Below are 26,432 nucleotides of genomic sequence, written 5' to 3'. Positions count from 1 at the left end.
AGATAGCTGAGCCATGGTTTAAGTCTATCTTCTGCCACTAGATTTAACTTTTTAGTGCTACTTTTTGATAAATATTAAACCACTCCTGAGATGGTACAACTATGCATTAACGAGTAAAGGTAGTGGCAAAGTGATACTGTAGTATTTCTATTTCAAATGACTCTCTCCAAAGTCTGTAAAAGATGAAGACCAAGTTTTCTTGCACAGGGTTGTGTGGTTCACTGCCTGTGGACTTTGGCTGTAGTAAGCATGGATCTGGAAAGAAGCTCATTATCCAGGTCCAAACATATAAGGGAAAACTATGGCTCATTCATCTCTGTGCTACCTGGCCAAGGGACTGGCCCTTTCTGTTTCCCCCATTATTATCTCAAGGGCTGCAGGCAGTCAAGGAAAGTTAGTATCTATGTACTCATGACTTAACTAATGCAGGGAATCAACCCTGCATGCATCAGCCCCAGCAAACTGAGAGGAACACAGGCTGTTTCTCACACTATCCTCGGCTCTCTCCTTCCTCATCTCCATAGCTGGCAGTTGTGCTGAGCTACGCAGCTGTCAGGCAGCTCCTGGACCCAGGACACGCTGGCTGAGATGGGAATAGAGGCACCCTTTTGCTGTGCTGCTGCCAGCATGACCCTCTTCTTTACTGACAAAATGCTTGTGGAGCACAGGACCAGGTCCAGACCAGCCCTTCAGTCCTTCCACTTGCTAACAGAACACACCACAGGCATCTTCAAATGCAACTTTTAGCTCACTGCACTGAGTGGAAAGGCAAACCCTTTTCTAACTCACTCTTCATAAACTAGATCCATCTTGCTGAAACTGCTGCCTGAAACAGTTGTTAGGGATAAATCCAAACCTACACTCTTTAAAAAACCGACCATTCTGTTCTACTAAGTGGTTGGTTCCTGGGATTTTCTTTTTGCCTCTACGATATTCTAAATGTTGAATTTTTCATGCCAAATGCAAGAATCCAGGTGAGAGAGACTGTTTTATTTATTTCACAGTTTCTCTCTGCTGTAGTGATCTCCAGTCTCACAGTCATCATTACCAGGAGAGTAGCACTGTACCTGAATCACACTCTCTGTAACACTGGTTTTTCTCCGGACACCTCCGTAAGGCTCTTAATTAACTTCATTTTTTCATGGCAAATTAGCAAAGCTATTTTCTTGTCTACGTATTCCTGAATCAAATCAGAGAGTTTTCCTCAATTAACCTCCCATTATTCTCTTGATTCTGTCATACACACTCACTACTAAATTTGCCCTCAGATTATTGCGTCATGTTACACATGTACAGACGAAGAAAGGACACATTTTTACTTTTTTTTTCTTTTTTAAAACAGAAGTAGGGAGAGGGGGGCTGAATGTGCAGACAAGGCAGTATAATTCAACCATCCAAGCCCTACCAGAGCATGAAGATTTTATTTTTTAATATTGCAGAGTAAGTTCCCCAACAGTCAGTGTTTGTCCCTGAAGAAGGTTAAACCTTAAACACCTGCTTCAAAAAAACCCCCAACAACAACAAAAAAAGAACCAAAACCAAACCAAACCAAAACAAAAAAATAAAACCCCCAAAAACCAAACTCTAAGCCTAAGGGCTTAAAAATTAGAGGCATAGCCTTTTTCTCTATTTTCTATATTTATATGAAAATAATTCATGCTTCATGCTAAATACATTATTTACCTTACAAGAACTTTGTCATCTTTGAATAAAAAAAATTGTTTGCTTTTTGTTTTCCCCCCCTCCCTAAGGAATCCATGCAATGTGGATCAAATTTCTTCTGCTGGCTACGCTGGTTCAATCTGGAAATTTGTTGTCATTTTTGCACAGATGAATCCTGACTGACGGCCACTGCACACTCATTTCTGAGGGCAGTGTGGAGCTCTTTTGTTAAACTTCTGAATTTTACTGTTCACCAATATGCTTTCCTTTTATTTTTAAATACAGAATACTACTAATGGCAGGTTTTGTAGCTTTGTTTCCCCAGTTAGATCAAGGATATGATCCACAGAAAAAGATTCTGATGTACATTGTATCTATTGTAATTTCTTAGACTTGATTGCTTTTCACTCAGGCAGTTTAGAAGACATAGCTTGTTTTTCCCTATTACTATGATTTTTTGCACGCAGTGCCAATCTTCAGGCTTATGGCTTTTTGAACATTCTTTCAATTTAATATAGAAGACAGAATTCAATGGTTAACGATGCTACTGACAGTGACCCCCCTCCCATTTCTTCTTGTTATTTCACTGAAACCCATTGCATACATAGTCCAAATTTCCTCAAACTTATAGTTATCAGTCTTCACATTATGAGCCACATGGGACACATGAAGCACTGAAAGTGCATTACAGCTTGCACAGTTGCCACCAGTGGCTGTCCAAAGACTTGTATGGCACAATGTATCCAAGTGCCACTAGATGGTTCTTGGTTGAGAAGTACGTGCCTCCTCTCTTCCACAAATCTCTTTATTCATATTCACTTCTAACCCAATTGTAAGGCCATTAAAAAAATTCTTAAGGGCCAGGCCTGAATGAATACTAAATTATGCACAGCTCTTCTACTATAAGAGGGATTTCCAAGTGCCCAATTTTACTCCAATAACATTAATGTTGATGTCACTGCGTATTGAACCACGCATTTTTGACAAGCTGGAGAAAGCAATGGCGATTTTGGCTTTTTTTTTTTTGTTAACTTTTTGTCTTCAGGTAATGAAAAGCTTTTCGTAAATTAGCTGAGTGTCAGTATGAGTTCTATGGCTTCAATCTCCTTTAAAAATAAAAATCTTAAGGGTTCAAAAAATTAAAAGAAAAAAAAGAAACAAAACAGAAACAAATAGAAGAAAAACAAAAAAAGGAAAAAATTGCTGATATTGCCACAAATCATTAGAATTCACCTGACGTGCTGAAACAAAACTTTGTAAGTTCAAACAAATCATTGATTTGTTCTAATTTTTTGTGGTTTCCTTTTGCTCTTTCTGCCCCTTTGCCGTCCGATTCGTGATGTTGTTCAAACAGGATCGAATTCCTGCTAAATGCAGGAGTGATCCCGCTGCTTCTTTCATCTCCTCATCGTCACTCTCAGGGGGCTTTTCTGTACGTCTCTTTTTAAGAGGCAGTGTGTCACTTGGTACTTTTTTCGCCTTCATTAAATGTTGCCTTTTCTTGTGCTGGGATGCATACCCACTGTCAGCTAAAGAATCCTTGGTCTCCTTCCGACTTTGCTTTTTGTCCTCCTCTTCTGTTTCACTATGGCTCTCGTGGCTCTGGAAGCTAACTTCACTTCCTTCACTGCTGTCTTGGCTACCTTTAGTTGCAAATTCATACTGGTCGTCAGCAGAGGAAGAGGAAACGGAGTCACTAGCAGGTGATGTGCTCCTGTGGTTGGAAGATTTGGCACTGCTGTAGTTGTGATCCTCCTTCGGGTCACCGCTAACAACGGGAGAGCCGCAGGACTGTTCGCTTTCTGTCCGCATCCGGCAGTTTGCTATTCCATTCCTGTAGAAACAAATAGAAGCAGTCTTAGAAGCCACACAGATGTGATCCTGCCTCAAAGCAAAAGATGATAAAGCCAACTGACAAGTAAATTGAAATTATCATCCGAAACTATGAGTATCAAAGTAATGTCCATGCAAGGTGGTTTCAAAGCCTAATTGCTCGTGGATTGGACTTGACATTAAAACACGCCAAAAGACACAAAACAGCACAAGAGGCAGGAGCAAGTAGAGGATGGTTACAAATAAATGATATCTAAAGTCCTGATTTACATTTCAACTAATAGCTTACACTTCAGAAATTAAAAAGAAAAAACCCCAACATTATTTTATCTCCTGGATAAATAAACTCTGGTGAGTTGCATAAATATCCCCTCCTCTTTTTCATATAAATGATAATATCAAAAATATGGGGAAGAGACACTAGCTTCCTGGAGTAATTATTTGCCACCTCTGAATGACACTTTCCAGCTCCAGCAGTCCAAGTGCAGGAGATGTTTCACCTGGAAATAGCACAGCTTTCATTTAGGATTCTTTCCAACAAAAGGAGCAACTAAGTATAAAAGCCAGGTTCAGCCACATTTCTGATTCTGATCAGTTAATGAATAATCTTAAAAGCAATACAATCTTTAAGCCACTAGCTGCCAATAAAATATTACAATGTGCTCAAAAACAGGCAGTAGAAAAGATAAATCTGGATTTACTCTAGAAGCTGTCATTTCCCCCTTTGGTTTTATAGCACCCTGTGCTGTGGGAACTACTGCAACACAATATATTTTAAAATGAACAGTGTTCCTTTCTGGACTAAAAAGTATTAGAGCACTGCCACTGATTTTCAGTACAGAATACAATGCCTGCAAGACTATTAAAGAAGGGACTGGCCCTTAATTCTTAATCCTTAATTCCTGCTGAGAAAAGGAGAGTAGGATGTTCATCATTGAGTAAAGCCATCACCATTGCTACCTGCCAGTTCACCAGCCTTGAACCCCTCTATCAGTTGAAAGAAACCCAACAAAAAAGCAAGGCTGTTTAAACTATCCCATGATAAACTGATTTAAGGTCTACTCTTGCCGTCTTTGTGCTACCACTAGAATGCTTTTGCACGCTCATGGCAGTGTTGGATTAAAACCTTTTCTTAAATGTATGCACTGAGCATAGATATCTAAGAGGAACAGCACAGGGGCAAGTTCAGAGTATTACTGCTCTTCTTAAAAAGTGCTTTAGGTTTCAAGGAACGGACCTCATGTATGGGGTTTTTTATAGAAGAAGCAGCACAGTATTATCCCTTTTTGAAAGGTAAGGTTGAAATGTGGGAATATAAGAGTGATATCTAATTCCACAGCTCCTATTCATCTAACTGCTCGTCTCTAGACCTCACTGAGATAAGAAACCTGCTTCCTTTTATGAACCAATGACAGTACAGTGCTAGAAAGCAGCAAATTTATGGGTCATGCCAAATGTTCTTATTTACAGTATTTTTCAAAGAAATGTTTAGAATAGAAGGCCCAGTTATTAGAAAAGAAAGCCTCTTGTCAACCTCTTTTGCTCAACAAAATTGCCTTCCCCTAGATTTCTGAGTAGATGCATGATCCATAAATTCTATATAGAATCCAAAAGGACTTCAATTATTAATAACTAAATGCAATGTCATTCATGATTGTGCAGCAAGCCAGCTGCATTTACTCTGTGATGGCTTGCCACTGCAGGGGATGTCATTAGAGGTTGCCAAATGCTTAAAAGAAGAAATCATCCATACTAAACTAGTTGTAAGGTGAATTTATAACAAACTCCTTAAGATCAGTCATTACAAGGAAGCATGTGATGCATTTTAAGTGACAGATTCTTCATTTTTAGGGTAAATTTACATTTAAAGATGTTTAAAATTATCATAAATTAGCATAAAATTAAAGTTACTTGATTTTACTAGGCAGCTAAAAGTCAGAGCAATGTAGCTCACTAAAAGTCACATGCTACTAATTTTCCATTAAAAAATAATCTATCTGTGCTCCGAGGAAACAAATACAAGACAGAATGGGTGGGAACTCCTATGGGATGCCTACTGTTAGCGAACAAGGCTTCTAATGGATGGGATTTAAACCAAGATGCCCATTTTTATGTTATTAAATCTACTTGTTAGTTTGTACTGAGAGACTGTCAATAAAAGGAAAGCTACAGTTCCATGGAGCAATGCAACCATGTACCAATAAGACATCCCTGATTTGCCCTAGTCCTGAGTTTCTAGTGTTGTTTTTACATAAAAGGGCTATAATTTGGATTCAGAAACTCTGCCCATGGGACTTACTCTGGATCCCAATTCTTTCAAATCAGCATAAAAACAGAATGAAATGCCTGGGGAGTACAGAGGCAATGCCCTAGGGGAAGGTGTATTACTGTGGGGTTAGCATCCCACAGGGAGTGACTGCAAACAGGGATGCTGATGAAGAAAAACAGAAGTTCACAGAAAGGTGCAAAAAAGGAATCACTTTAAAAAAAAGGGGAGGAAAGGAAATACCAATACACTTCAGAAGAAAGGCTTCTATGGTGGAACTGGTCAGGAAATGGACAGCATTTGCATCTTAGAAAAATCTTTAGGTTTCACTTACATTTTGAAAGATTTCCAACCAGTTCTGCTTGAGGAAATAAAAATGGAAGAGAAAGCAGGTCAAGGAGAGAATTAGCAAAGAATATTTGCAGAAATAAAAAAGTTACACAGGCAGAGTGTTTAGGATATTCACAATATCAAAAGTCATGTACCCTGAAAGGAAATTAATCTGATCTGTATCTTGATATGCAACAGCTCAAACACAAGATGAATTACTTATAACTGATATTAGTAGATTAGTAAGAGTTGAATAAACTAATATCTAAAACATTCATATTCCATATGTGCTTCTGAAACTCTAAAGCTTTGCATTGCTCTTATACAATCATATGTTCACTACGAAATGAATCTATGATCTACTTACATCTACTTACTTCTACTTACTTCAGAACTCCCTTTGGTTTCAGGAGACAGATTTTGGCTAGCTGAATCTATTTTTGCTCCCAGTTCTAGTTGTACCTCTAAGTTTGTTACTGAAACAGTAAAAGATTTTTAAAACAAGTGACTGCTCCATGTGTGGATTATTTTTAAATTACAGAGGGGAAGAAAAGGTATTTAAGAATTCCGTGCTTACTGTAACAATGAAAGGAAATTTCTTTTGAAAAGAAATACCTTATTTCCCCCTCCATGTTTGTTCAGAACTTTATTTCAAAATTTCCAGAAACTGACGTATTTTCATGTTTTCAGCAGTGGCTCGCCCTTTCAGGAAAGTCCATGGGACAATCTCTAGATCTTTTCATCCTGCTGACATGGACATTTTATTTGCTTGAGATCTGAACCTAAAGCACTGTGTACAGATTCTTCTTAGAATATTTCTGTCTGGGTGTAGCACAGTGACACAATCCTCAAGCAGTGCAGAGGTAAGTTTGGACTTTTGAAAGTCCAACTTCATTCCCATGGCTAATGGTTACGAATTCTGCCACTAATATAATCAGAAGTCAGATGGGACTCACAGCAGCTGGATCTCAAACAGTAAGGAAATGATGTCTTTAACTGACAGCTTGGAAAAAAAAAAAAGGGTTACATTCTGTTTGCAAAGTGGCAAAAAGTTCTGCTGAAAAATACTTACTGTATTCCACCCTTAAGACAGGTGTATTCCTTTGATGAACACAGAAAACCTATGTGGATTTTAAATATCACCTTAATCTACCTCTGATCCTTCTGGATGACAGCTACTGTGTACCCATAGGTGACAGTTTTGGTATGTAACTGGAAATACCCAGTTAGAAGACACAAAGAAAGCAGTACAGGTAAGCTGGGTTTGTAGATTTTGACAAGTTCCAGGTTTGATAAAAAAAAAAAAAGGAAAAAAAAAGCACTCTTCTTTTATTTCAAAGGGAAATTCAGGACAGTCAGAACTTTCAGCTACAGGTAGTTGAACTGCTTCTTAAAACCACTACACACCAGCAGACAGGAGGATGAGCAAGCATATGGAAAAGTAAGTGGTGCTCACTTGCTGTATGACGAGATTCTGTCAGGGGTTACTGAATGGAAAGTCAACAAGTTGCTCACACTGGTGACAGCAGCTCTTACAAAGGTACTTCAGAGCATAATTGTATACAAAGGATCACAGTAAATGTGAGTCATGCACTGCCAGCAGTATCAACAGCAGATCTGAAGTTAAGCCAAATACAGCCCTCTGCATTTTTCAAAGAAAGAATAATCCAGTTAGTTATCATTATTATCCTTTAGTTACTAGCGGACTCCTTTGGCTCCCAAGGATAACTGATCCTGCCTGTTACAGGTGGAAAGGGGAATGCAATGTAAGGATGACTTGGGGTTTGTTAAGCTGATCATGACAGTAATAAGCAAAAGCATTAAGAAGATGCAATTAAGAATTTATAAAAGGAAATACCTACCAATTCCTTTATCTAAGCAAAACTAATCATTCACAGATAATATAAGTGAATAATAATAATTGTACTTATGCTTTGGCATCTATTCTGCACATGTTACTTAGGTTTGGTATATTTAATCACTGCTTGAGTGGCTGCTTCAAGGGAAGAAAAAATAAGCAAAAAATAAAGCTAACATGAAAAATAAAGTCACAATAATTAAAATTACACCCGAGGAATAATCTAGTAATTACCCTAAAATTAAGAGTGAAAATAATCCTAAATAACAATCTTTCATCTTCAAATAAAGTTAGGCACAAAATTCTTGTCACACCCCAATGACCAGGAGTTGCATAAGGAACTGCGGCATTAATAGCAGGAGAAGAACAGGTATTTTAAAATCTGCTCGTGATGAAGTAGGTAAGGTTTGTTACCATTGCATTTTTGGGCATTCTGTTGATTTCTGGTTTGGCTGGGTTTTTTTTAATTTTTTTTTTCTTCCCCCCCTCAAAATCAAGGAAGAGCAGTAGCTCTGCTAGTGTGGATGCACTTGCTCTCCCAAGGAAGAGGGAACATTTTATCTTGGAAATCTAAATAGAATATTTTTTATTTTTTTTACTGAGGGAAATTCCCTAGGAAGCTTGTTTGCAATTTACTGATCATTGTGAAATTCCTCAAGAATGCTGGTGTTTAACCCCAGCCAGCAACTACGTACAATGCAGGTGCTTGCTCTTCCCCAGTCCATGTGGCATGGGGAGGAGAATTTGAGATAAGAACACTTTAATAATTGAAATAAAGTAAATAATAACAACAGTAACAACGATGTTGTTACAATGATGACAATGAAAAGGGAGGAACAAAGAGAGGAATAAGAGGAATAAAACACAAGAAAGACAAGGGATGCACAATTCTGCTGCTCACCACTCACTACATCCCCCAGGAGCGATCAGCCCCTCCCAGCTAACTCTCCTGGTTTATATACTGGGCGTGATGCTCTTTCGTATGGAATATCCCTCCGGCCAGTTTGGGTCAAGTTGTTCTGGCTGTGCTCCCTCTCAGCTTCTTGTCCACTTGCTCACTGGTAGAGCATGGGAAACTGAAAAGGCCCTGACTTGGGGTAAGCTCTATTCAGCAACTAAACCATTATTCTTCCACTAAATCCAACACACACCTCTGTACCAGTTAGTAGGAAGAAAATGAACTCTATCCCAGCCAAAACCAGGGAGAGAATGCTACAAATGTTTGGCGAGAAAGAAGAATTGCAAAAAAAAGGAAAAAACTCTATGTAATACCCCATTTATTTTTATTTTTAACCTTCAATAATTTAAAATCCAAGGTATTTCTAATAAACACTACCAAAAGTAATCTAACCTATTACCGAGGCATACATAGCATATAATTTTATTTTTTTTTTAAATTACCACAGATATTTTGTAAAACATCTTCTGCAGAATAACCTGAACCAAATTACAAGGTCTGTGCCAAACAGCTGGTGAGATTCTCTGTTGGGTGAGAACCTCACCGTGGATCTGTCCACATCAGGCAAATGTGGCTCAGCAGTTCTACTGCACTGCAGCAGGACCCTGACACAGTCACAAACCACTCACACTCTATGGATAACCAGAGAAAATCACAAACATCGTGGCAGAGGCTGTCTGCTGAATGTACTGAAATTGCAGTTCCAACAGTTCTAATGTTGGATCAATTTCCAAGCTTGTGCTCTTCCCAAGGGTTGATGTAACAGGTGATATCTGACTCAATGGAAGGTGATTGTTTATGATAGAACTTCTTGCACCTTGCCAAGACATGTGATGGCAGATGCACTTGCCACTTTGACAGACTGTGCCTACAACACTGAAGGTCTCCCAGGAAAACAGTTAAAAAATATTTTCCAGTGGATGATGATAGGAAGAGGAAGAACTCGCCTTCAAAGCACAACCAACTCTTTGCTGTATGTAAAGAAATACTGGCTTTGCCTGCTTTCACTGAATACCTTTGTAAGTCAATATTTTCTTTTCTACATATTCAGACTATCACTGCATTTGCTTTTAGATTCTCTCAGGAAACTGTATGGGGATATGGTCTGCCAAAAATATATATGATGGATCTCATGTTAGAGACATGCTACACGCTGTGCAGCTTTGAAGCGTTATTTTTCCCTGCTGTCTTTGGGTGGGTCTTAGACTTGTCAGCCACAACATGGAAAATATGGATGGTAAACAAGCTAAAAGTGGTGTGAATAAAGTAAATAAAAAGCTACTGTCAAAACACATCCAATTATGCTCTGCTGTGGAGATTTAACACCAGAGGATGATTGTCAAAGTAAAAATAGTGTGGGATGCCTTTTCCATTTGTAGATTAGTTTGGAATGAAAGGCCTATTTGTGCAATTTAAGGCAAATGCACTACAAAATAATGAAGCTCTCTTCAAATTGCTATTCTTTATTCATGGAAAGTCATTTTTGTTAAATACATTTCAGTAGGGTTTTTAACTCAAAGTACTTGATTCAACTGTACTTTATTTTATATATAAAAATATAAAGTAATTAAATGTAACTACAAGGGAACAGCAACACATTGATACCTTGTACAGGTACAAAATATGGCAATGCATTCAGTCACACTGTCAAAGATGAATAACACAGTAAACTTTCCAACTGATGGTAGTTAACACACCAGAAATCACAGATTTCAGCACTTTAGTCCAGTGTTATGGTTTTGGCCTCCTTGCTGAATGAGTCAAAACACTCCACCTAATTACAACTGCGAATTTAACCCAAGACCAAACTTTTTCTTACTCTGTTTTGGCACTAATGACACTGCACAGCAGGACAACATACTGCAAGTCATTTGCACCAGTTTGGGGGACAACAAAACCAAAGAATATTAAGATATTGAGGAAATAAACACAAAATTAAATAAACAGCTCAGACAGCAAGGAAGTGCCAACAGAAGACCAGCACCTTACAAAAGAACCTGTAATTTCTAGACATGGTAACTAAAGAAAAACAGTTAAAAGGTTTAATTTATTATGCAACAATCCTCTACCATGAAAATGCTACAGGTTCCCTATATGAATGATGAAAACTATCATCTTTAAGTGGTTTTAAGCCTTTCATTTACAGCATCAAAAGAACTCTTCTCAAGAAAATACACACTTGAGTAAAAACTTCTTAGAAAGAAGCTGTCTGGTTTCTCAATAAATAGCCAGAGGCACACAGTTTCTGCAGAACTGTAACAGGAGACTGCACCACCTCCCATGCCTGCCCAGACCTCCCTCCTGGTGAAAGTTAGAAGAGGAAATCAACCTTCCTGCACCTAAACAGGTCTGAAAACATCCCCTGCCAGCCTGACTGGAGCATCGTCCTCTAGGCAGGAATGACAGCTCAATCTGAGCAGTACTCCCACTCTTAACTGCAAAAGAAGGCTGCATGGATGCTGCGGTAAATTCCCCCTGTTGCACATTATAAGCAGAGGTTATTCTCGTGAGATGTCATGAAAACTCAACATGACAGGTCCTATTTAGCCCTGTGTATCTGAGGAGAGGAAGGCACCAAGAAATGATGCCATTTTTACAGTAACTGATAACAGAAGTATCCAGTTTTGAGAGGACCAGATGATATTCTAAGAGGCATTGTGAATCCAGATTGATCTTCTTCCTAAAGAAATTTGGAATCTTATTATCCCTGAGGGAGGCAAGGCAAAACTGCCTGCTGAACTCTCCTTGTTGTAGAGAGTCCCCTAACTTCTCAAGAGGCTTTCAAGCCTCTTGTCTGTGCCAAATCCCTGCCTTTCAAGAATTAAAAGAGGGTATATTGCAGGAGCCTTTAAATATGAGCAGACATCATGCACACTAGGAATATATTCATAGCAAGCTATTTCTAATACTGCCTAAGGCTGGAGAACAAAAAGAATTAGAAATGTCTGCATTAACTAATTATAAATGATTTTCTGTGAGACAGAGCAAAAAGAACATAAGCAAGGGAGGGGTAAAATCCCTAATTTCTCAACTCTACATTAGGAGATAGCTGGTAAAGATCCTGTTCTCTACCTGCTGGGAAAAAACATAAGAAATAGTCCTCTGTAAAACACCTAAAATTTAACTATATACAGATTTACAGCATGGCAATTTGAGGATGCCTATACAGAGTTAAGTTTTCAAGTGGCCTGGAAGTAAAACAGTTTTATCTCCTCCTTGAGTCAATCCCGATTATGAAACAGGATCTAAGCAAGAAACGCAGATAAACTTTACAGAGAATATTCAGACCACTATGTCCTCCATTTAGCTTGGACACCTCATAAAAATGATATATAATTAATGACCCAGTAGTCCCACAGCTCTGCAATCCCCACTGGAGCAGAATACAAGTCCTGGGTAAAGCCAGCAGCAAAGTTGAAGCAGAGGCTGACCTCTGCTGCCAGCAAGGCCAGGCTGTGGTAAAGGCAGACGGAGGGAACTCCACAGAATTCTGGAGGATGACTCTTGGGGTTGCATCCCTTCAGTGTAGCAAATGTGAAAAACAGATGACAAAGTTGCCAACCCAAAAATATGGGTTTTATTTCAATTAGTGTTTTGCCCTCTATGCATTTTAAGCATCAAGAGTACACCAATGTCATAGGCTTTCTCTGTCTCTCATTCCATTTATTGGATGGAAATACTGCACCCAAAGGGCTAGACACTGATTCTGAAAAGGGATAAAAAAATGGAGTAACTGGGTATAAAATCCCAAGTAGATACTAATGAAATAAGAGCTTTCAAGATACTTTATTTCATTGTCTTGCAGCCATTTCCTGAGAAAAGAGGATGTAATTGGAACAGCCCAGCAAAGTGGGGTCAGCACTAATTATGAAAACTCACCCAGAATACCCCACTACAGGAGCTGAAATAGCTTTTGCAGATACTGAGAGTTCTGAAAGAGAAGGGCACCGGCAGAACACTTGACCAAATTAATCTCTGTTGCGACTGACTGAAAATGGAGCTACACCCGAGGCAAATTGTTCTTCCACCAATAAACCAGTACTGCTTTAAGCAAAGCAAACCATGGAACCACAGTTCTGACTGTCATCACTAGATGTCTCTTACTGCCCTGCTTCCTTAGATAGTTGAGTATATCTTAAACAACATTTTACCCTTTAATGTTTTGCTATAACCTTGAAATAAAACTTTAGTGAAAGAAACAGCCTCACAAAGACCCAAGTTAATAACAACATGACAGCTATGTGTTTTGATATCTTTCAGGGTTTGCTTTAATATTATTGATATTCTTCTCTCTGGTATTTAATCCAGGAAAAGGTTTTAAGAAAAAGGGGGGTGGGAAAAGCAGGAAAAATCATCTGAACTTAGAAAAACAGTCCACAGCAGGATGTTCTCACTATAAACTGTCTGCTATTTGCTAGTGAAAATAAAACTGCTTCTTACAAACCAGTGTGCCACACAGATATGCCATGACTATGTTGCAAAGAATGATAACCCAAGAGTTTGAGGTGACAGAGTTTTGTTTCATTTAGAACCTCAGAAGTATTAGTAAGCAGCAAAGTATCTGTTAACCAGAGCTTACAAATACTTTGATGCTTTCTGCAAAACACTAATTTACTTCATACAGATCCCACAATGAGCCACTCTTACCTTACTGCGACAGCCATGCTTCCTATAGGGTTGATTGGCAATGGCCTGGCTCCAGGAAATATTCCTCTACTCAGTACTCGAGCTCCATTTTGTATCACTCCCGAAGGAACTAAAAACAAAACATAAAACATTTTTTTCTTTGAAAAGAAATGTTAAAAATTATGGGAGCACAACGTGGAACTTAAGTTTTTCAATGCACTGAAAAATCATTAGAGAGGTTTGTGCAATACACTGCTTACCTTGGACGTCTCAGCCTCAACTCTTCTGAGTGCTGTGCTACTTCCAATGCTACTTTCACAGCAACCAATGATAACATGGCTTGTGAAAGCCACTGCCTGACCTAATTGCTGCAAATCATTCCTTGTACAATTGAATCACTTTTGTTTTGTTATCACCGTTCTGCTGGGAATGCATGTGCTTAGAGTCAAAACCATCTACGAGCACAGATGAAACTATTTTGTCTACAAAAAGAAACAATGACCCTTTACAGATAAACAGAACATAAGCACTTCATTGCAAGAATACAGTTCACAGCTTTTTATCATCCCAGTTTACTTTATGAGCAGCAATCTCTTGGCCTCTGCCTCCTACAAAATAAAATATTAACTACAAATATGTATTTACCAGGAAAGGAAAGAGAAGAGGGTAAAAAGGCTTTATGTCCATGGCACTGATTAGCCCCTCTCTCTGGCCATCAATAACCTCTGTCACCCAGTCTGGCAGCACAGGGATGGGTCACAGCCCAGCCTCTCCCATCCAACATGGCACGCGGATGCCACTGACACCGAACTGTGCAGGTACTGACCACTACAGATGAGACTTTACTGGGGCCTTTTAACTTGGTTGTGTATCAAAAACTGCAGCTCTGGCCAACAAGATTTTAACCTACAACCCAGTACTTATTTTCTACTATGCAGACATGTTCCTGTGCACTGCTCAGGCCAGGGCAGCCAGCCCTGCAGCTGAATGAACAAGCAGAGAAGCACTACCAATGCACCACCAAAGGAAGAGTCACCTTAGCAGGTCTCAGTGTTTTTCCTCCTCCACTGTGAGATGAAGGACTCTTGAATATAGTTCTTAGCCTAGGTAGTTACCAAGGACTTACTTAAAAGCAATGGCTTTTTTTTTGCACAGATATTATGTCCCTTCAGGCTGGAGCAGTAACCTCCAACCTCCTGTATCCCAACTTGCATCTTTAACATCCGTAGCTAGCCAGTTCGCTCACTTTCTGCTTACTGTACGTCATCATTCATACCATTACGTCCCCTAATGGGGAATGTCCGAAAAGAAAATGATGATCATTACTCTGGGTATATTATTTTTAACCATACAGATATTATATAAACAAATACAAGATAAATGTAAACCGTATCACTTTATATACACCCACAGAATTTATTTTTAAACAAATTACAAGAAGACTAGGAAAATTATTCAGCTTAACAATCAACACATACACTTTACATGCCCACCTTCAAATACTCACACCACCAAAATGTAAGTGTATTCTGAGGTAGAGGAATATTAGCGTAGAAGTATATTAGTTCTAAGCTGCTGAGATACACTTCAACTTCCTATTAACACCAAGCCAGATCCACAACTCCCTTCCTGCTATCCTGGTGCTCACCTTGCTTTACTCCAGACCACATAGATTAGTTCTGGGAAAATAATTTTCTTTCTCCTGCTTGTGAGAGTACATCACTTCCCTGAAAAAATCCTGTCCCTGTGTTACACCCACCCTTGCTTTTAAGCACCTCTGAAGAACAGGTCATTTATATTTAGGTGCTTAAGTACAGCCTCAAATGGCTAAAATTACAGTACCTACTTTATAACAACTTGGGTCAGCTTTCAATGACCAAAATAATTTTAAAATTGCATTTTGCTATTTATACTTCATTATTTTGTACACTCTTTCCTCCAGCACTAGTTCATGAGAAATCAATCAAATATTTCACTCAGGGGACACTATGAGGCTTTCGATGCTCCGATGTTTGGGTTTGTAGATACTGTAGAGCAATGTTATCTTGGTAAAGACTCCAAAATCTCAATTTATTATTATTATTTGTTTCAACAGCATGACTTTGAGATGGTTAAAACACCAGTGTCATGAAAGAAAAGCAGTCTGCTCAAGGCTAACCTAAAATACACAGATCACAGGTAAATTCAAATATCAACAGATAAATGTGCTAAATACCAAAATACCAATAAAAGGACATAATTTCCAATGGGCATGGTTTTTCCAACAAAGCTTTTAAGAGGGACAGATTTTATACTGCACTACACAGTATGGGTTTCTTTCCATTTACAAAGTCTTGTTAAAAGAAACGAACCAAGAGTTTTGACAAGGATTTTGACCAAGGAAGATCTGGGAATTTTCTCTTTACTATGATACAAACCATAGAATTTTATATTGAAATGAAATATTTATGCAAATGCACAGAACTACATGTCAGTTAGCTATGGATATTGTCTAAATATACATACTGTAAAACCTCAAAGCAAACATAATGTAAGTTATACTGCAAAAAGAGAGCAACAGGCTCCTTGATGCCCAAACTCTTCTTTCCACAGTTACCATATAATTATCCTGGTCTGCTGGCAGAGTTAGCTGATGCTTATTTTATTCTTCTCCTACCCTCTCCTTCTGCCTTATTGACAAATTCCATTGCTTCTTCAAAAAATCCTGTTTGCTTCCTCATCAATTCTACAAAAATAGTCTTCTGTCTTTTCTTCTTTACCTTCCCTGAATTTCCTTTTTTCCTGCACTCCTATCTCTCTCTCTCTCTCTCTCTATATATATATATAGATAGATAGATAGATAGATAGATAGATACAGATACACTGCCAAGTCTCACAACTTAGACCTTCTATACGTTGACATCCGCACTGGAACCCACACTCCCTGTTCCTTGACACTTTGCAGGTTTCTAAGTCACAGTGTGCTACCCAGGAAACACTCTCTTCAAAGGCTTCACATTTAAAACATTCCCACCTCAACACACATGCACTCTCCACATATTCCCTTCAAGGATTAACAAATGTTTGAAAATAGAGAAAGTTCGTTGTCTTCTGAAAATATCCCCAAAAAGACAACTTGGTATTTTCTTCTGCCTATGAAATTCTCTTTAATGATGTCTAGTCTGTGCCACATGCCACCACTCACTGAAAAGCTTCAATAGGACTATTCAGGGCAGAAGAGGCCTTAACTATGATGTGATTCTAACTTTTCTTCAAAGTACACCACAGCTCTGTGTGCTCAAATGATCACTCAGAATTCAATAACTATTTCAACTTACAATAGCAGTGTTATTGCTACTGATTTTTGGTTTTGTTTCCCCAAACTCTGAATTATGATGCAGCAATACCACTGCTACACTCAGACGGACAAACAGAAAGGTGATAGGCAATGGATCACTGAAGGAGGACACTGGTCAATGCAGTGTATCCTTTTAGTAAATATCTAGAACCATAAAGAAAACAGACCCAAACATCCCAACTTGCTGGTACATTAGTTTCTGTAGCATTTTAAACCTAAAATGAAAAGCGGAATCAAAATAATTCAATGGTGAAACGTATTAATTTCTAGTTATCCACATAACCAATGTCCCATTGTAAGCCTGATTTTTCTTGCTCATGCATCTCTACTTACAACATTTAAAGCATCAATACTCATCCTTCTCAAAAATAACAATTACTGAATTGTAAACTACTAATACATTGCCCCTGATACCCACACACTTTTCCTGCCTTTGTGCAAGATGTATGAAGATGCCTACTTATATCCAAGGAATTATTTCTACATCTTGGTGCTTTTGAAGGGTTGTGGATTATTTACTGGAAATTACCTGGTGCTTTTATTTCATAGATACATTTACGCCTCACAAGCTTTAATTATGTTTCAAGCACATAACTTTGAGGTGAAGTACTCATATTTGAGATTGAAGATTCAAAGTGTAGAGGCAAGATAATTTACTCCAAGCCATTTCATCAATCACTGCCATCCTGGACTAACACTTTACAGTCCAGACCCCTCTCTTCTAATGCTTCTTTAACCAACAGTACAGGCAGGTTACATGGTTCCCAATGCCTAGGCAGAAGTGTGAAATGTAATTTACACCTTTTCTGTGCAAGTGAAAAGAGCCGTTTATGTCTGAGAAGCTCAGCTCAAGAAAACAATGCAAAAAGACTTGTGTGTCTCTTTGATGAAGGTTTCCTCTTTCACGAGTCTGAAACAACAAATCATTATTCACCTTTCAACTTTCATCACTGCTATGTTCTCATTCTGCTCTCAGGAAACTTAAACCCAGGAAACACTTCCACTGGGGTAGAGTTTAACTGTGTACAGAGAATTTGCTGCACGAATGGGGAGATGATTTTTGGATCTTACACTGCTTACATCAAAAATCAAGACTGTATCTCTAAAATTCTCCAAGGGGAAAAACCTCTCTTTTGTAGTGAACATTCATGCTAAAGTTTCTGAGAAAATAAAGTGACTGATGTCTAGGAGAATGTTTCATAATCTGAATCCACGAAGACACTCTATTCAGTTAGTGTTAAAAGGATTCAACAAAAGCCCTTCAAAAATCCAGTACTGTTTTGTAGCCTGTACTCAGTTTCTGTAGGTGGAAAATAAGTAGATGATCATATGATCACTCCATAGTCAGAGCAGGACTCTCTTAATCCAGAGCATGGTCTTCAGTGCACATTAGCTGAGTAGAATATCATAAACTATGGACTTCTTTCATCACATCTCTCAACAGACGGCATCCATAATCTCTTATTTGCAAGTGGGTGTGCAGATGAAGCGAGCTTCCCCCCTCCAGCTGAGACAATCACCTCATCCAAGACCTTCACAACAATCAAAACCATGTCAGACTGTGTCCTTCCCTGAAGGGGGAAGGACATTGTTAAACATAAAATGTAGCAATTAGGAAAAAGTGAAATGGAAAAGAAGCAGGAAATATGCAATAGATAGAGTCACCAGACACACTGACACCCCAACAGCTCAATAAAAAAAGAAAATTAACTTTCTTGGTTAAATGTTGGCACATGGAAGTTAAATATCAGCACTGAGTGAGATTTACTGTCAAAGAAATGAAGAAGAAAGGGGTAACAAACATAACATGCTCTTTGTGTCATCTGGGAAACAAGCATACACTACATTAGAATGTCTAGCTCAAGGTAGCCAATACTTAGTAAGGAAGACTGAATAGTATTTATTGAAAATGAATTTTAAAAAAGTGGAATATTAAGAGTGTGAAAGTATCTTGTAGGGACAGACTGGTTCTTTGCTTCTTTTGTCATCATGTGGCACATGCATTTATTTCAGGGCTCCCACCCCTGACCCAGCTCTTGTAGCACAGATGAAATTATTATAGACAAGAGGTACTGAATTTCTGCTACAATCGGTCAGCTTCAGCTCTTTTCTGCCAAGCTTTCTTCCAGTATAGAGTTTAGCAGAGTACTTTATCTCAGGCTACAAGAACTGAAAATCAGAAATTGCTGATGATGTATAATTGATGGGACATCAGAAATTGCCAAAAGCAAGTATTATCTGCCAAATGAGTAACTTTATTCACTTCAACTATCTTGTCCTAGGCATAAATTTGATGCCATCTGCCTAACTTCTATTTTACTGCTCAAGAACAATTTTAAAGCTCTTTATTCCACAGTCTGTAGTCCTTAAAAACCATGAATCTAGGATGCATCCAAAAAGCCATTTATTCTAAACAAAAATTTGAGGTGGGGGATAGATATATATCCTGATAGTCCTATCACACTTGTATCTTGTCCAAGAGTATAGTATTATGAGGACTAGGAAAAAAGAAGTAGAAAGTATTTCATAAAAGTAAGTAAAAAAAGTAAGTTTTCTTTCCAATTCTATTCCATCACTTCAATGACTTAATACATAAACACAAAAGTAAGAAAAAAAACAACAAAAAATCACCAACTAAAACCTAGTAACTGGAATGGGAAAGTTTGAACCTTATGAAAATGTCTTTTCCTAGTTTTTGTTTTAAAATGAAATTGTCAACAAAAATAGCTTTATGAGGCATTTTACTGATAATGATTTAACATTTTCTGATATTAAAAATTAGACTGGAAGCTGCCTATTAAGTTATAGTAAGTGACTTTTTCACAAGCAAAATAAACAACATTAGAGTTATCGAGTTTCATATACAGTAAAAATGTCCCAAGAAAAGAGCATAACAGCATGTTCTATTTTATCCTATTTGGAGAATTTCTGACGGTCATTAAGGCAATTTTATTTTGGTCTTGATTCCTGTATATGTACCTTCCTCATATAAAATCCACTTGCACTGGTTTAAACAGCAAATTTCATTGGGCTAAAATTTTGGAAGTATAGTGGAAAAGCATTAGTAGATCTCTTTAGGGGATTCTTTTTCCTCCTACCAAATTTAAAATATATGTATCTAGTCTGGGTTTTAAATGCTTTAAGACAAAGATTACTAAAGATTTCCAAACCATAGAGACACTAGTTTCACCCTTGGAAAACCTGCTTCTTTAGAAACACCAAGCAAAACTCCATGCTCGAATCTTCCCAAACATCTTCACCACAGCACTTTAGTCTCCTATAAGGAACTGCCCACAAAACCAGTGTTGCAAAGTCTTCTGAAGGCCACCCCTTTCCAGACAACTGAATGAGTAGTGATGAGTAGTACTGAAACCAGAAGATGTTCAGAGCTGAGGGGACTTTCAAGTTCCTACCCAAACTTTTTCTGCAAGCAGTTTTATAGCTTTTGCAGTATTAAACTTCAGCTTGAGAAATATACTTACATTTATGTGCAATTCACAAATTACACAGCAATAGGAAAAGGAGTACACATGAATTTGAAGCTCTGTGTAATAGCACTGAGTAAGAAGTTTCCTGAATTAAATCAGTATTTCCAGGATAATCCCTATGACCACAGCACTGTTCACCAGCAGTACTTGCTTCTTCACTGGCCCTTCCTGAAGAGCAAGTGGCTCCAAGTTTGGAATGACCTCACCAATTAAGAAGGTGTTGCTACTTACGTGCTTCCAGTGACTTGAATCTCAGGAACTTAAAACCACTGCAAAATAACCAAAACTAATCTCCATTTTAATCATGGCAAACCACAATGGTTTGGCAAGACTGAATGACATGCCAAGGATGCTACACTCTTCAGAGTAGGGAATGGTATGCTGTAGCTGGTAATATTTACTTTCAAGACATTGGTAAGAACTGAAGTGTTGAAAACTTTTGTACAAAAAAACAACTGCACAAAACTAACCTATGGACTTCACTAACTTAATACCCATGATTTCTAAATTGAGCCCTACCATTTGTTCCCCATCCCTTTTTCCTCTTTTCTCCTCTTTGTGAATTAGATTCCCATCAGGGAAACAGGCCCAGAAACATGATACAACTTGCCCAAGATGGCCCAGACAGTACCCAGTCCCCTGCAGGTCAAGATACAGTTTTTAAAGCAAATCACGTATTTTGGAATTAATATTCATGAACTGGCTATCAACAAAAATCCAAACTATTTGTAACTTATGATAGCTGCTACTGAAGAAAGTAGGTGTTCCAGTCGCTGTTTCTTGTTAAACATAATTTAACCATTCAAAACCTGATCAAACACAAGGACTTCAATAAAGTGAGGCAAAAGAAGTATTAAATCTATGTTCCTACATGCCCTTCCTTAGCATATCACAGTATCTTTCACGATTTAGCTCCTGGTGCCAGCTGGATTGTGTGTTTCAATAGAAACTTGTACACAACTGGCTACTTTGAACTTCTGCCTTTAGTTACAATATGGAAGCATTTGGTCTGTAAATGTACTGCAAAGTGTTAATAATTTAGAAATTGATTTCTAATGTTAACACTAACTATAATTGCGTTATTCCTATCCTTTAGCAGCAAAGTGAACAATCAATTTTGCGAGTCTATGAAGTAAAACCCGCACAAACACAAAATAATCCTAATAACAGTGTTTTAGTCTTTTATTCTGCCTTTTTGGTTTTTTGAATGAAAACTAAAGAATGGTGGAACTGGGATAAATGGTAAGCAATGTTTGTCAGACAACATTTTAAGATTTCATATAAAAGGAAAAGTAGAGCTAATTAATCAATCTGTTACAAAGCAGGAATAGTTTCCTCTGGATTTTCTAATGCCGGTGAGATGGGAATCCTTTCTGACAGACTATTAAAAGAATTAATTTCAATAAGACTTTGAATAATTGTTGTAGCTAACTTCAACCCAAAGATGCTTTTAGCACCCATATTGCCTAGATGAACATTGATTTTTATGCTGCTTGAAAAGCAAGATGTGTTCAAAGACAAAAGCCAATACATGTAACTGTCCACAAAAAATGAATCCAGACTGTCACAATCTGCTTTGGAGGTATCCATTTGTCACAACAGTGGTTAAATGTTTGTAGAATAGGGCAAAGCTCTTAATGAACCAGTTTAAACTTCTTGAGTTGCAGAGTTTTTATAAGGTGAAATGTCCTCCGATTCTGCCTTCATCTGACTCTCTGCTGTGCCAGTAAGTGGTATGTTTGGAGTCAGACTCTCACACCAAAAGAATGTTTTCAGTCAGGTATTAACATGTGTGGCCAAACAGCAAACTATGTCCTTCCCTCTTCAAATCTTGTCTTTGGAGGACGGGGCACTTTGCAGCCCTTATGCACATAATTGATACCACAGTCTGATACCAGCAACAGAAAACTCTCAGTCTTCAAGGGATCAAACAGTTAACTGCCCTGATCGCTCAGAGTTTCATTTACAGACCACTGCAGTCACTGACAGAGGAGAGAATGGACTGTGAGCTTCTAGATGATGCTCAACATTGAGGTGAAACTTTTACAAACAAACTGCTTTTTATTTGAGAACTAATCTCAAGTGTGATTTTTTTCATGCAATTATTTCTTAATGTGCAGTAACAGTTAATTAAGTTGCATAAGATTTTCCTGACATGATACTTAAGTGAGACCCAACTGGAATTCATAGGACAGGCCGATTTACTTCCTCAAGGTTTCTACTCATATGGCCCCCAAAATATTTCTCCTTTGTAATTTAGAAAACCTCTGAGGTTACAACAAAAATTTCTGCCCTTTCCTCCTGGCAATTCTACCAACATCTGGAAGGATTCATGAACTTCTGAACAGACCTTGCATTTGAGTTTAAAGGCACAGAGGAGGGAGGGCCTTGTTACTTGTGGACATCAAGAAAGGAGAAATGTGAATGAGGAGCCATCTTTTTGCTTTTATCTCCCTCTCGCTTTTGACATCCTGACACAAGAGCCCACTGGGAAGGTGGCATGGAGGTAGAGATTTGCCAACCTTCAAACTATGGTGTCTATGAGACACGTATTAAACACATTGCAGATTTAGGCCAAATAGGTGCCTAAAGAGACTGTGAAGAAAAAGACTCCAGGCAAATTTAGTGTACAGGATAAGAAAAAAAGAGTGCGTCCTTTAACTAGGCCTCAGGCCCAGGAGAATACACAACGCGTGCTGTACAACTGCATCAGCTGCTCGCAGGACATGTCGAGGAGCTGATCCAGGTCTACCCTGCGGTAAGTAAATATACAGAAGGTTCTCTTCTTCTTCTGCACCATCTCTGCCATCTTTTCTGGTTTCTCTCTATATTCCCCAACTGAGGCCTCCTATTGTTGAACTCAATCAGAGTAAAAGGAACTTCTATCAAAGTGCAGAAGTCTCCAAATCACTTCCACTGCATTGCTGGCAAACGTGCACATGACAAAAATTTGCAGTGTGTTTAGTATATGTTTAGTACTATGGATCTCCTTCCTTTCTTGTTTGTGACCCTCTTCCATTCTCCAGTTTCCTCCAGTTCATATTCCTCTGTGTTTTCCCCATCCTTTTCTACACACATACTGCTTTATGTCCTCTTTCCTCTCACATATACCCTTTTACCCCTGCACTTTCATTCTACAGCAACTCCTTTCTTTCTCTTCTCTGCCCCACAAATTTGGCTTCTTTAAAACTGGGATCCTTTGGAAGATGTTTCATTTTATTCTTCCCACTAAGCCCAAGAGTAACCCCCTCTTCCCAATAAAATCTTTCCTTTTTCCTACCTACACAAAGAGGGGATTGGTCGCCCTTTTACCACGCACAGACCCTGAAGGCTGCTTAGGAGAGGACAAGGACCATTCTTTTCCTTCCAGAACAGAGAGTTTCTTGGTACATCATGCACTACTGAGAGAAGCTTCTCAAAAGGCATTCCTCTGGCAGGGTCACTAAGCAGGCTGACTGTATCTTTCCTCGGCTGCATGGGAAATGCTTTGATGATAATTGACTCCCTTCCCCAGGCAGAGTATCAAAGTGCAAATCACGGCTTCCCTTGGAATTTGGATTTGGTTGCCCAGGCTAGAACAATAGCAGTGATGCTAGACAGGCTTGATAATGGCTTCTATTTTAACTTCTGCCTTTATTTTTTACAGCTGCCTGTCACTTGGCATTACAACTGTGCTTGCTGACCAGCGATGTGTTTGTTTTCTTGCATTGCCTGTTTTTGTGCAGTTGTATTCCGCTATGGATTCCTTTAATATCTTCACTGCAAACTCTGTGGGCCAGGACGATTCCTGCAGTATTTGCACAGCTCAGTACAGTGGGGGCCAAGGCCCCTTCAGTGCTCTGTTAATACACAGCATCAAACCCTTAGGTTTAGTCACAGAACAGGGAGGACAATATTGGCAGGAAATGAGACCTCTCTTTGCTCCCTGTAGCTGCTACTGCTGTGCATCAGCCAGAGCAGCAAAAAAGGAAAACGGGCAGGATGTGTGCAAGGAAGGAGCTGAAACAGTGCCCAAGTGAATGGAAAGTATCCAGATGGCTGTGGTAACTCACACGATGGGAGTCAAATCAAAACAAAATGAAAACAAAACCATATGCCATGTACCCCTTCACTCTCTTGCTCTCTCTCCCTGCCTTTCTCCTGGCTGTTGCCCCAGGTCCTTCTATCAGTATGGATAATAGTATGTTACTCATTTAAGTGTATGTCATGAATAACAATAACCCCTCTTTTACATTAGAGAACATGGATTAATATTATTCATGTAACAAAGAATGTAATATGAACCACAAAATTATACTCGTGTAAGGGTCAAGGAAGTGTAAGGTTCTATAAGGGAAGATGTATTTCTTTATTAAATCCTTTTTATCTGGTATGCTGTATACTTATCAAAGAGAATATTAACTTTACACGTCTATGTTGCTATATGCTATAGAAATATCTACTCACAACCTGCTTGTATCTCAGGGGGAGTATTCAAAAGCATCATGGCAGTGGCAGCATCAATGTCAGGATCTGGAAAAATCAACCAATAAATACATTATTTACAACTGGGCTAATCTTCTTGCCCCCGTTGCTAAACTGTAGGTTCAACCAAATCTCTGCAGTGAAAAGGTATGAGAGTTTATTATTCAGAGGGCTCGCTGATCACACACTGAATCTACCCACAAACTTGCATATGATCCCATTGCTACTTTTAGGTAGAGCACAGTGACCTGTGTCACCAAATCAAACTTGTGCTCGTATGTGCATGACACTTTTTTTGTCAGCCTCATCAATTCAACGTTTAAATCTGTGGAGAGTATTAAATTTCATTACTAAGGATCTGTGAAAGCAGGTGCAACATCACAATTTGGAAGCAACAGAGAGGATGAGCCGACTGTAGAGTGGGAAATGTAAGGAATACCTACACCTGAGCAAGTACAGAAGATGACACTCAGTCATTTTGATTTGTCAAGAAAGATTTCAGCGAAGTTTGAGAAAGCGTTGGAAGACAAACTGCTACAACTAAGGAAAAAAAAAAGAAACTAGCATTTCATTGAAGCATTTGCATGCTCATCCATTGTCACTTTAATATAAGCAAAAATCATCAGCTGGCTGCTGTTATTCTTAAATTGGTTTCTGCATCCATCATGAACAGTCAGCTGACAGATGGTAAGTTATAGAGACAGAACAAAATATGATCCTTTTATAACTATATTCACTTGCTTCACACACAACAGCTCGGCTGCTATGGAAATGCAGGTAGCTATGACAACAGTAAACAACCCCACAACGGCCACTGAATAAGCTGAAAAGAACATCTGCCCCAGCAAAGCGTCCCAGCTGCCCTGGGGCGCAACTTGCTAATCGTGCAGTGATGCCGTGTGACAGAGAAAGCCGCCTATGCCATGTCCAAATAAATGAAGTGTGCAATTGAAGCAGACATAAAAACGCACACCCTGGCCGACTGCTGCCTCTGCATGGCTAAACTGAATGACTAATGAGTATGCATTTGTTGTTTGTTTTTTTTTTTTTCAGCTTGTCAGTATTTATACCAGATTACATACAAAAAAATTTAATTTACTGTTAATAGCTTCATGGCACTTTATTTTGGCTACTATGTCAGAAAATTATTAAAAATATGTGTATTCTTGGTCTTTATATATTTCAAATCTATTTGCAGTGAAGTGATGTGGTATAAAGCCCTGTAATTTATTAACAAGACAAATGACGTACACAGGATTTCAAAATCTGCTAAAGCCAAACAGAAATTCACTTCACCGGTGAATTAAAAAAAGGGATTTTTTTATTAGTTTAAGAATGTACTACTTTTCTGCAAACACACTTCTAAAGGCTACTATATATTTAATTGCTGAAATAGTAAAGAGAGAACCAGTGCAGCGTGTGTAAAACTGAAGCTGAAGCAGCAACAAACTTAATATAAAAGGTGCCCACATAGAGGAAAGCAGGTGCCTGTGTCTCCTGAACAGGTCACCATACTCTTTTCCAACAGCCACCGGCATACTACTGAGAAAAGCAGCTTTACCAACTCATCTTCAAGTCAGAAGACACATCAAAAGCAGCATTCCTGCCGC

The 26,432-nt window shown here is 38.6% G+C and overlaps 1 protein-coding gene across 6 annotated transcripts in view; it reads right to left on the bottom strand.

The window, feature by feature from the left end:
• Nucleotides 1-488: 488 nt before the first annotated feature.
• The window catches only part of FOXN3 (forkhead box N3), a 133,292-nt gene continuing 107,348 nt past the window's right edge, over nucleotides 489-26,432 (bottom strand). For 2 of the 6 annotated variants that reach the window (XM_027899147.1, XM_027899148.1), the window contains exons 5-8: nucleotides 24,805-24,870; nucleotides 13,555-13,663; nucleotides 6,096-6,119; nucleotides 489-3,496 (exon numbers count right to left, since the gene is read on the bottom strand). In XM_027899147.1, coding sequence (XP_027754948.1) covers nucleotides 2,947-3,496; nucleotides 6,096-6,119; nucleotides 13,555-13,663; nucleotides 24,805-24,870 — 749 coding nt within the window. In that variant the 3' untranslated portion in view covers nucleotides 489-2,946. The remainder of the gene's footprint in view (nucleotides 3,497-6,095; nucleotides 6,120-13,554; nucleotides 13,664-24,804; nucleotides 24,871-26,432) is intronic. The other 4 variants (XM_027899149.1, XM_027899151.1, XM_027899150.1 and 1 more) reach the window with 4 other exon arrangements.

This window comes from Empidonax traillii, unplaced genomic scaffold (assembly GCF_003031625.1).
Source record: "Empidonax traillii isolate 1590-97213 ecotype Southwest subspecies unplaced genomic scaffold, ASM303162v1 scaffold646:size549819, whole genome shotgun sequence".
Taxonomy (NCBI): domain Eukaryota; kingdom Metazoa; phylum Chordata; class Aves; order Passeriformes; family Tyrannidae; genus Empidonax; species Empidonax traillii.
This window is presented reverse-complemented; position numbering and strand designations above follow the sequence as displayed.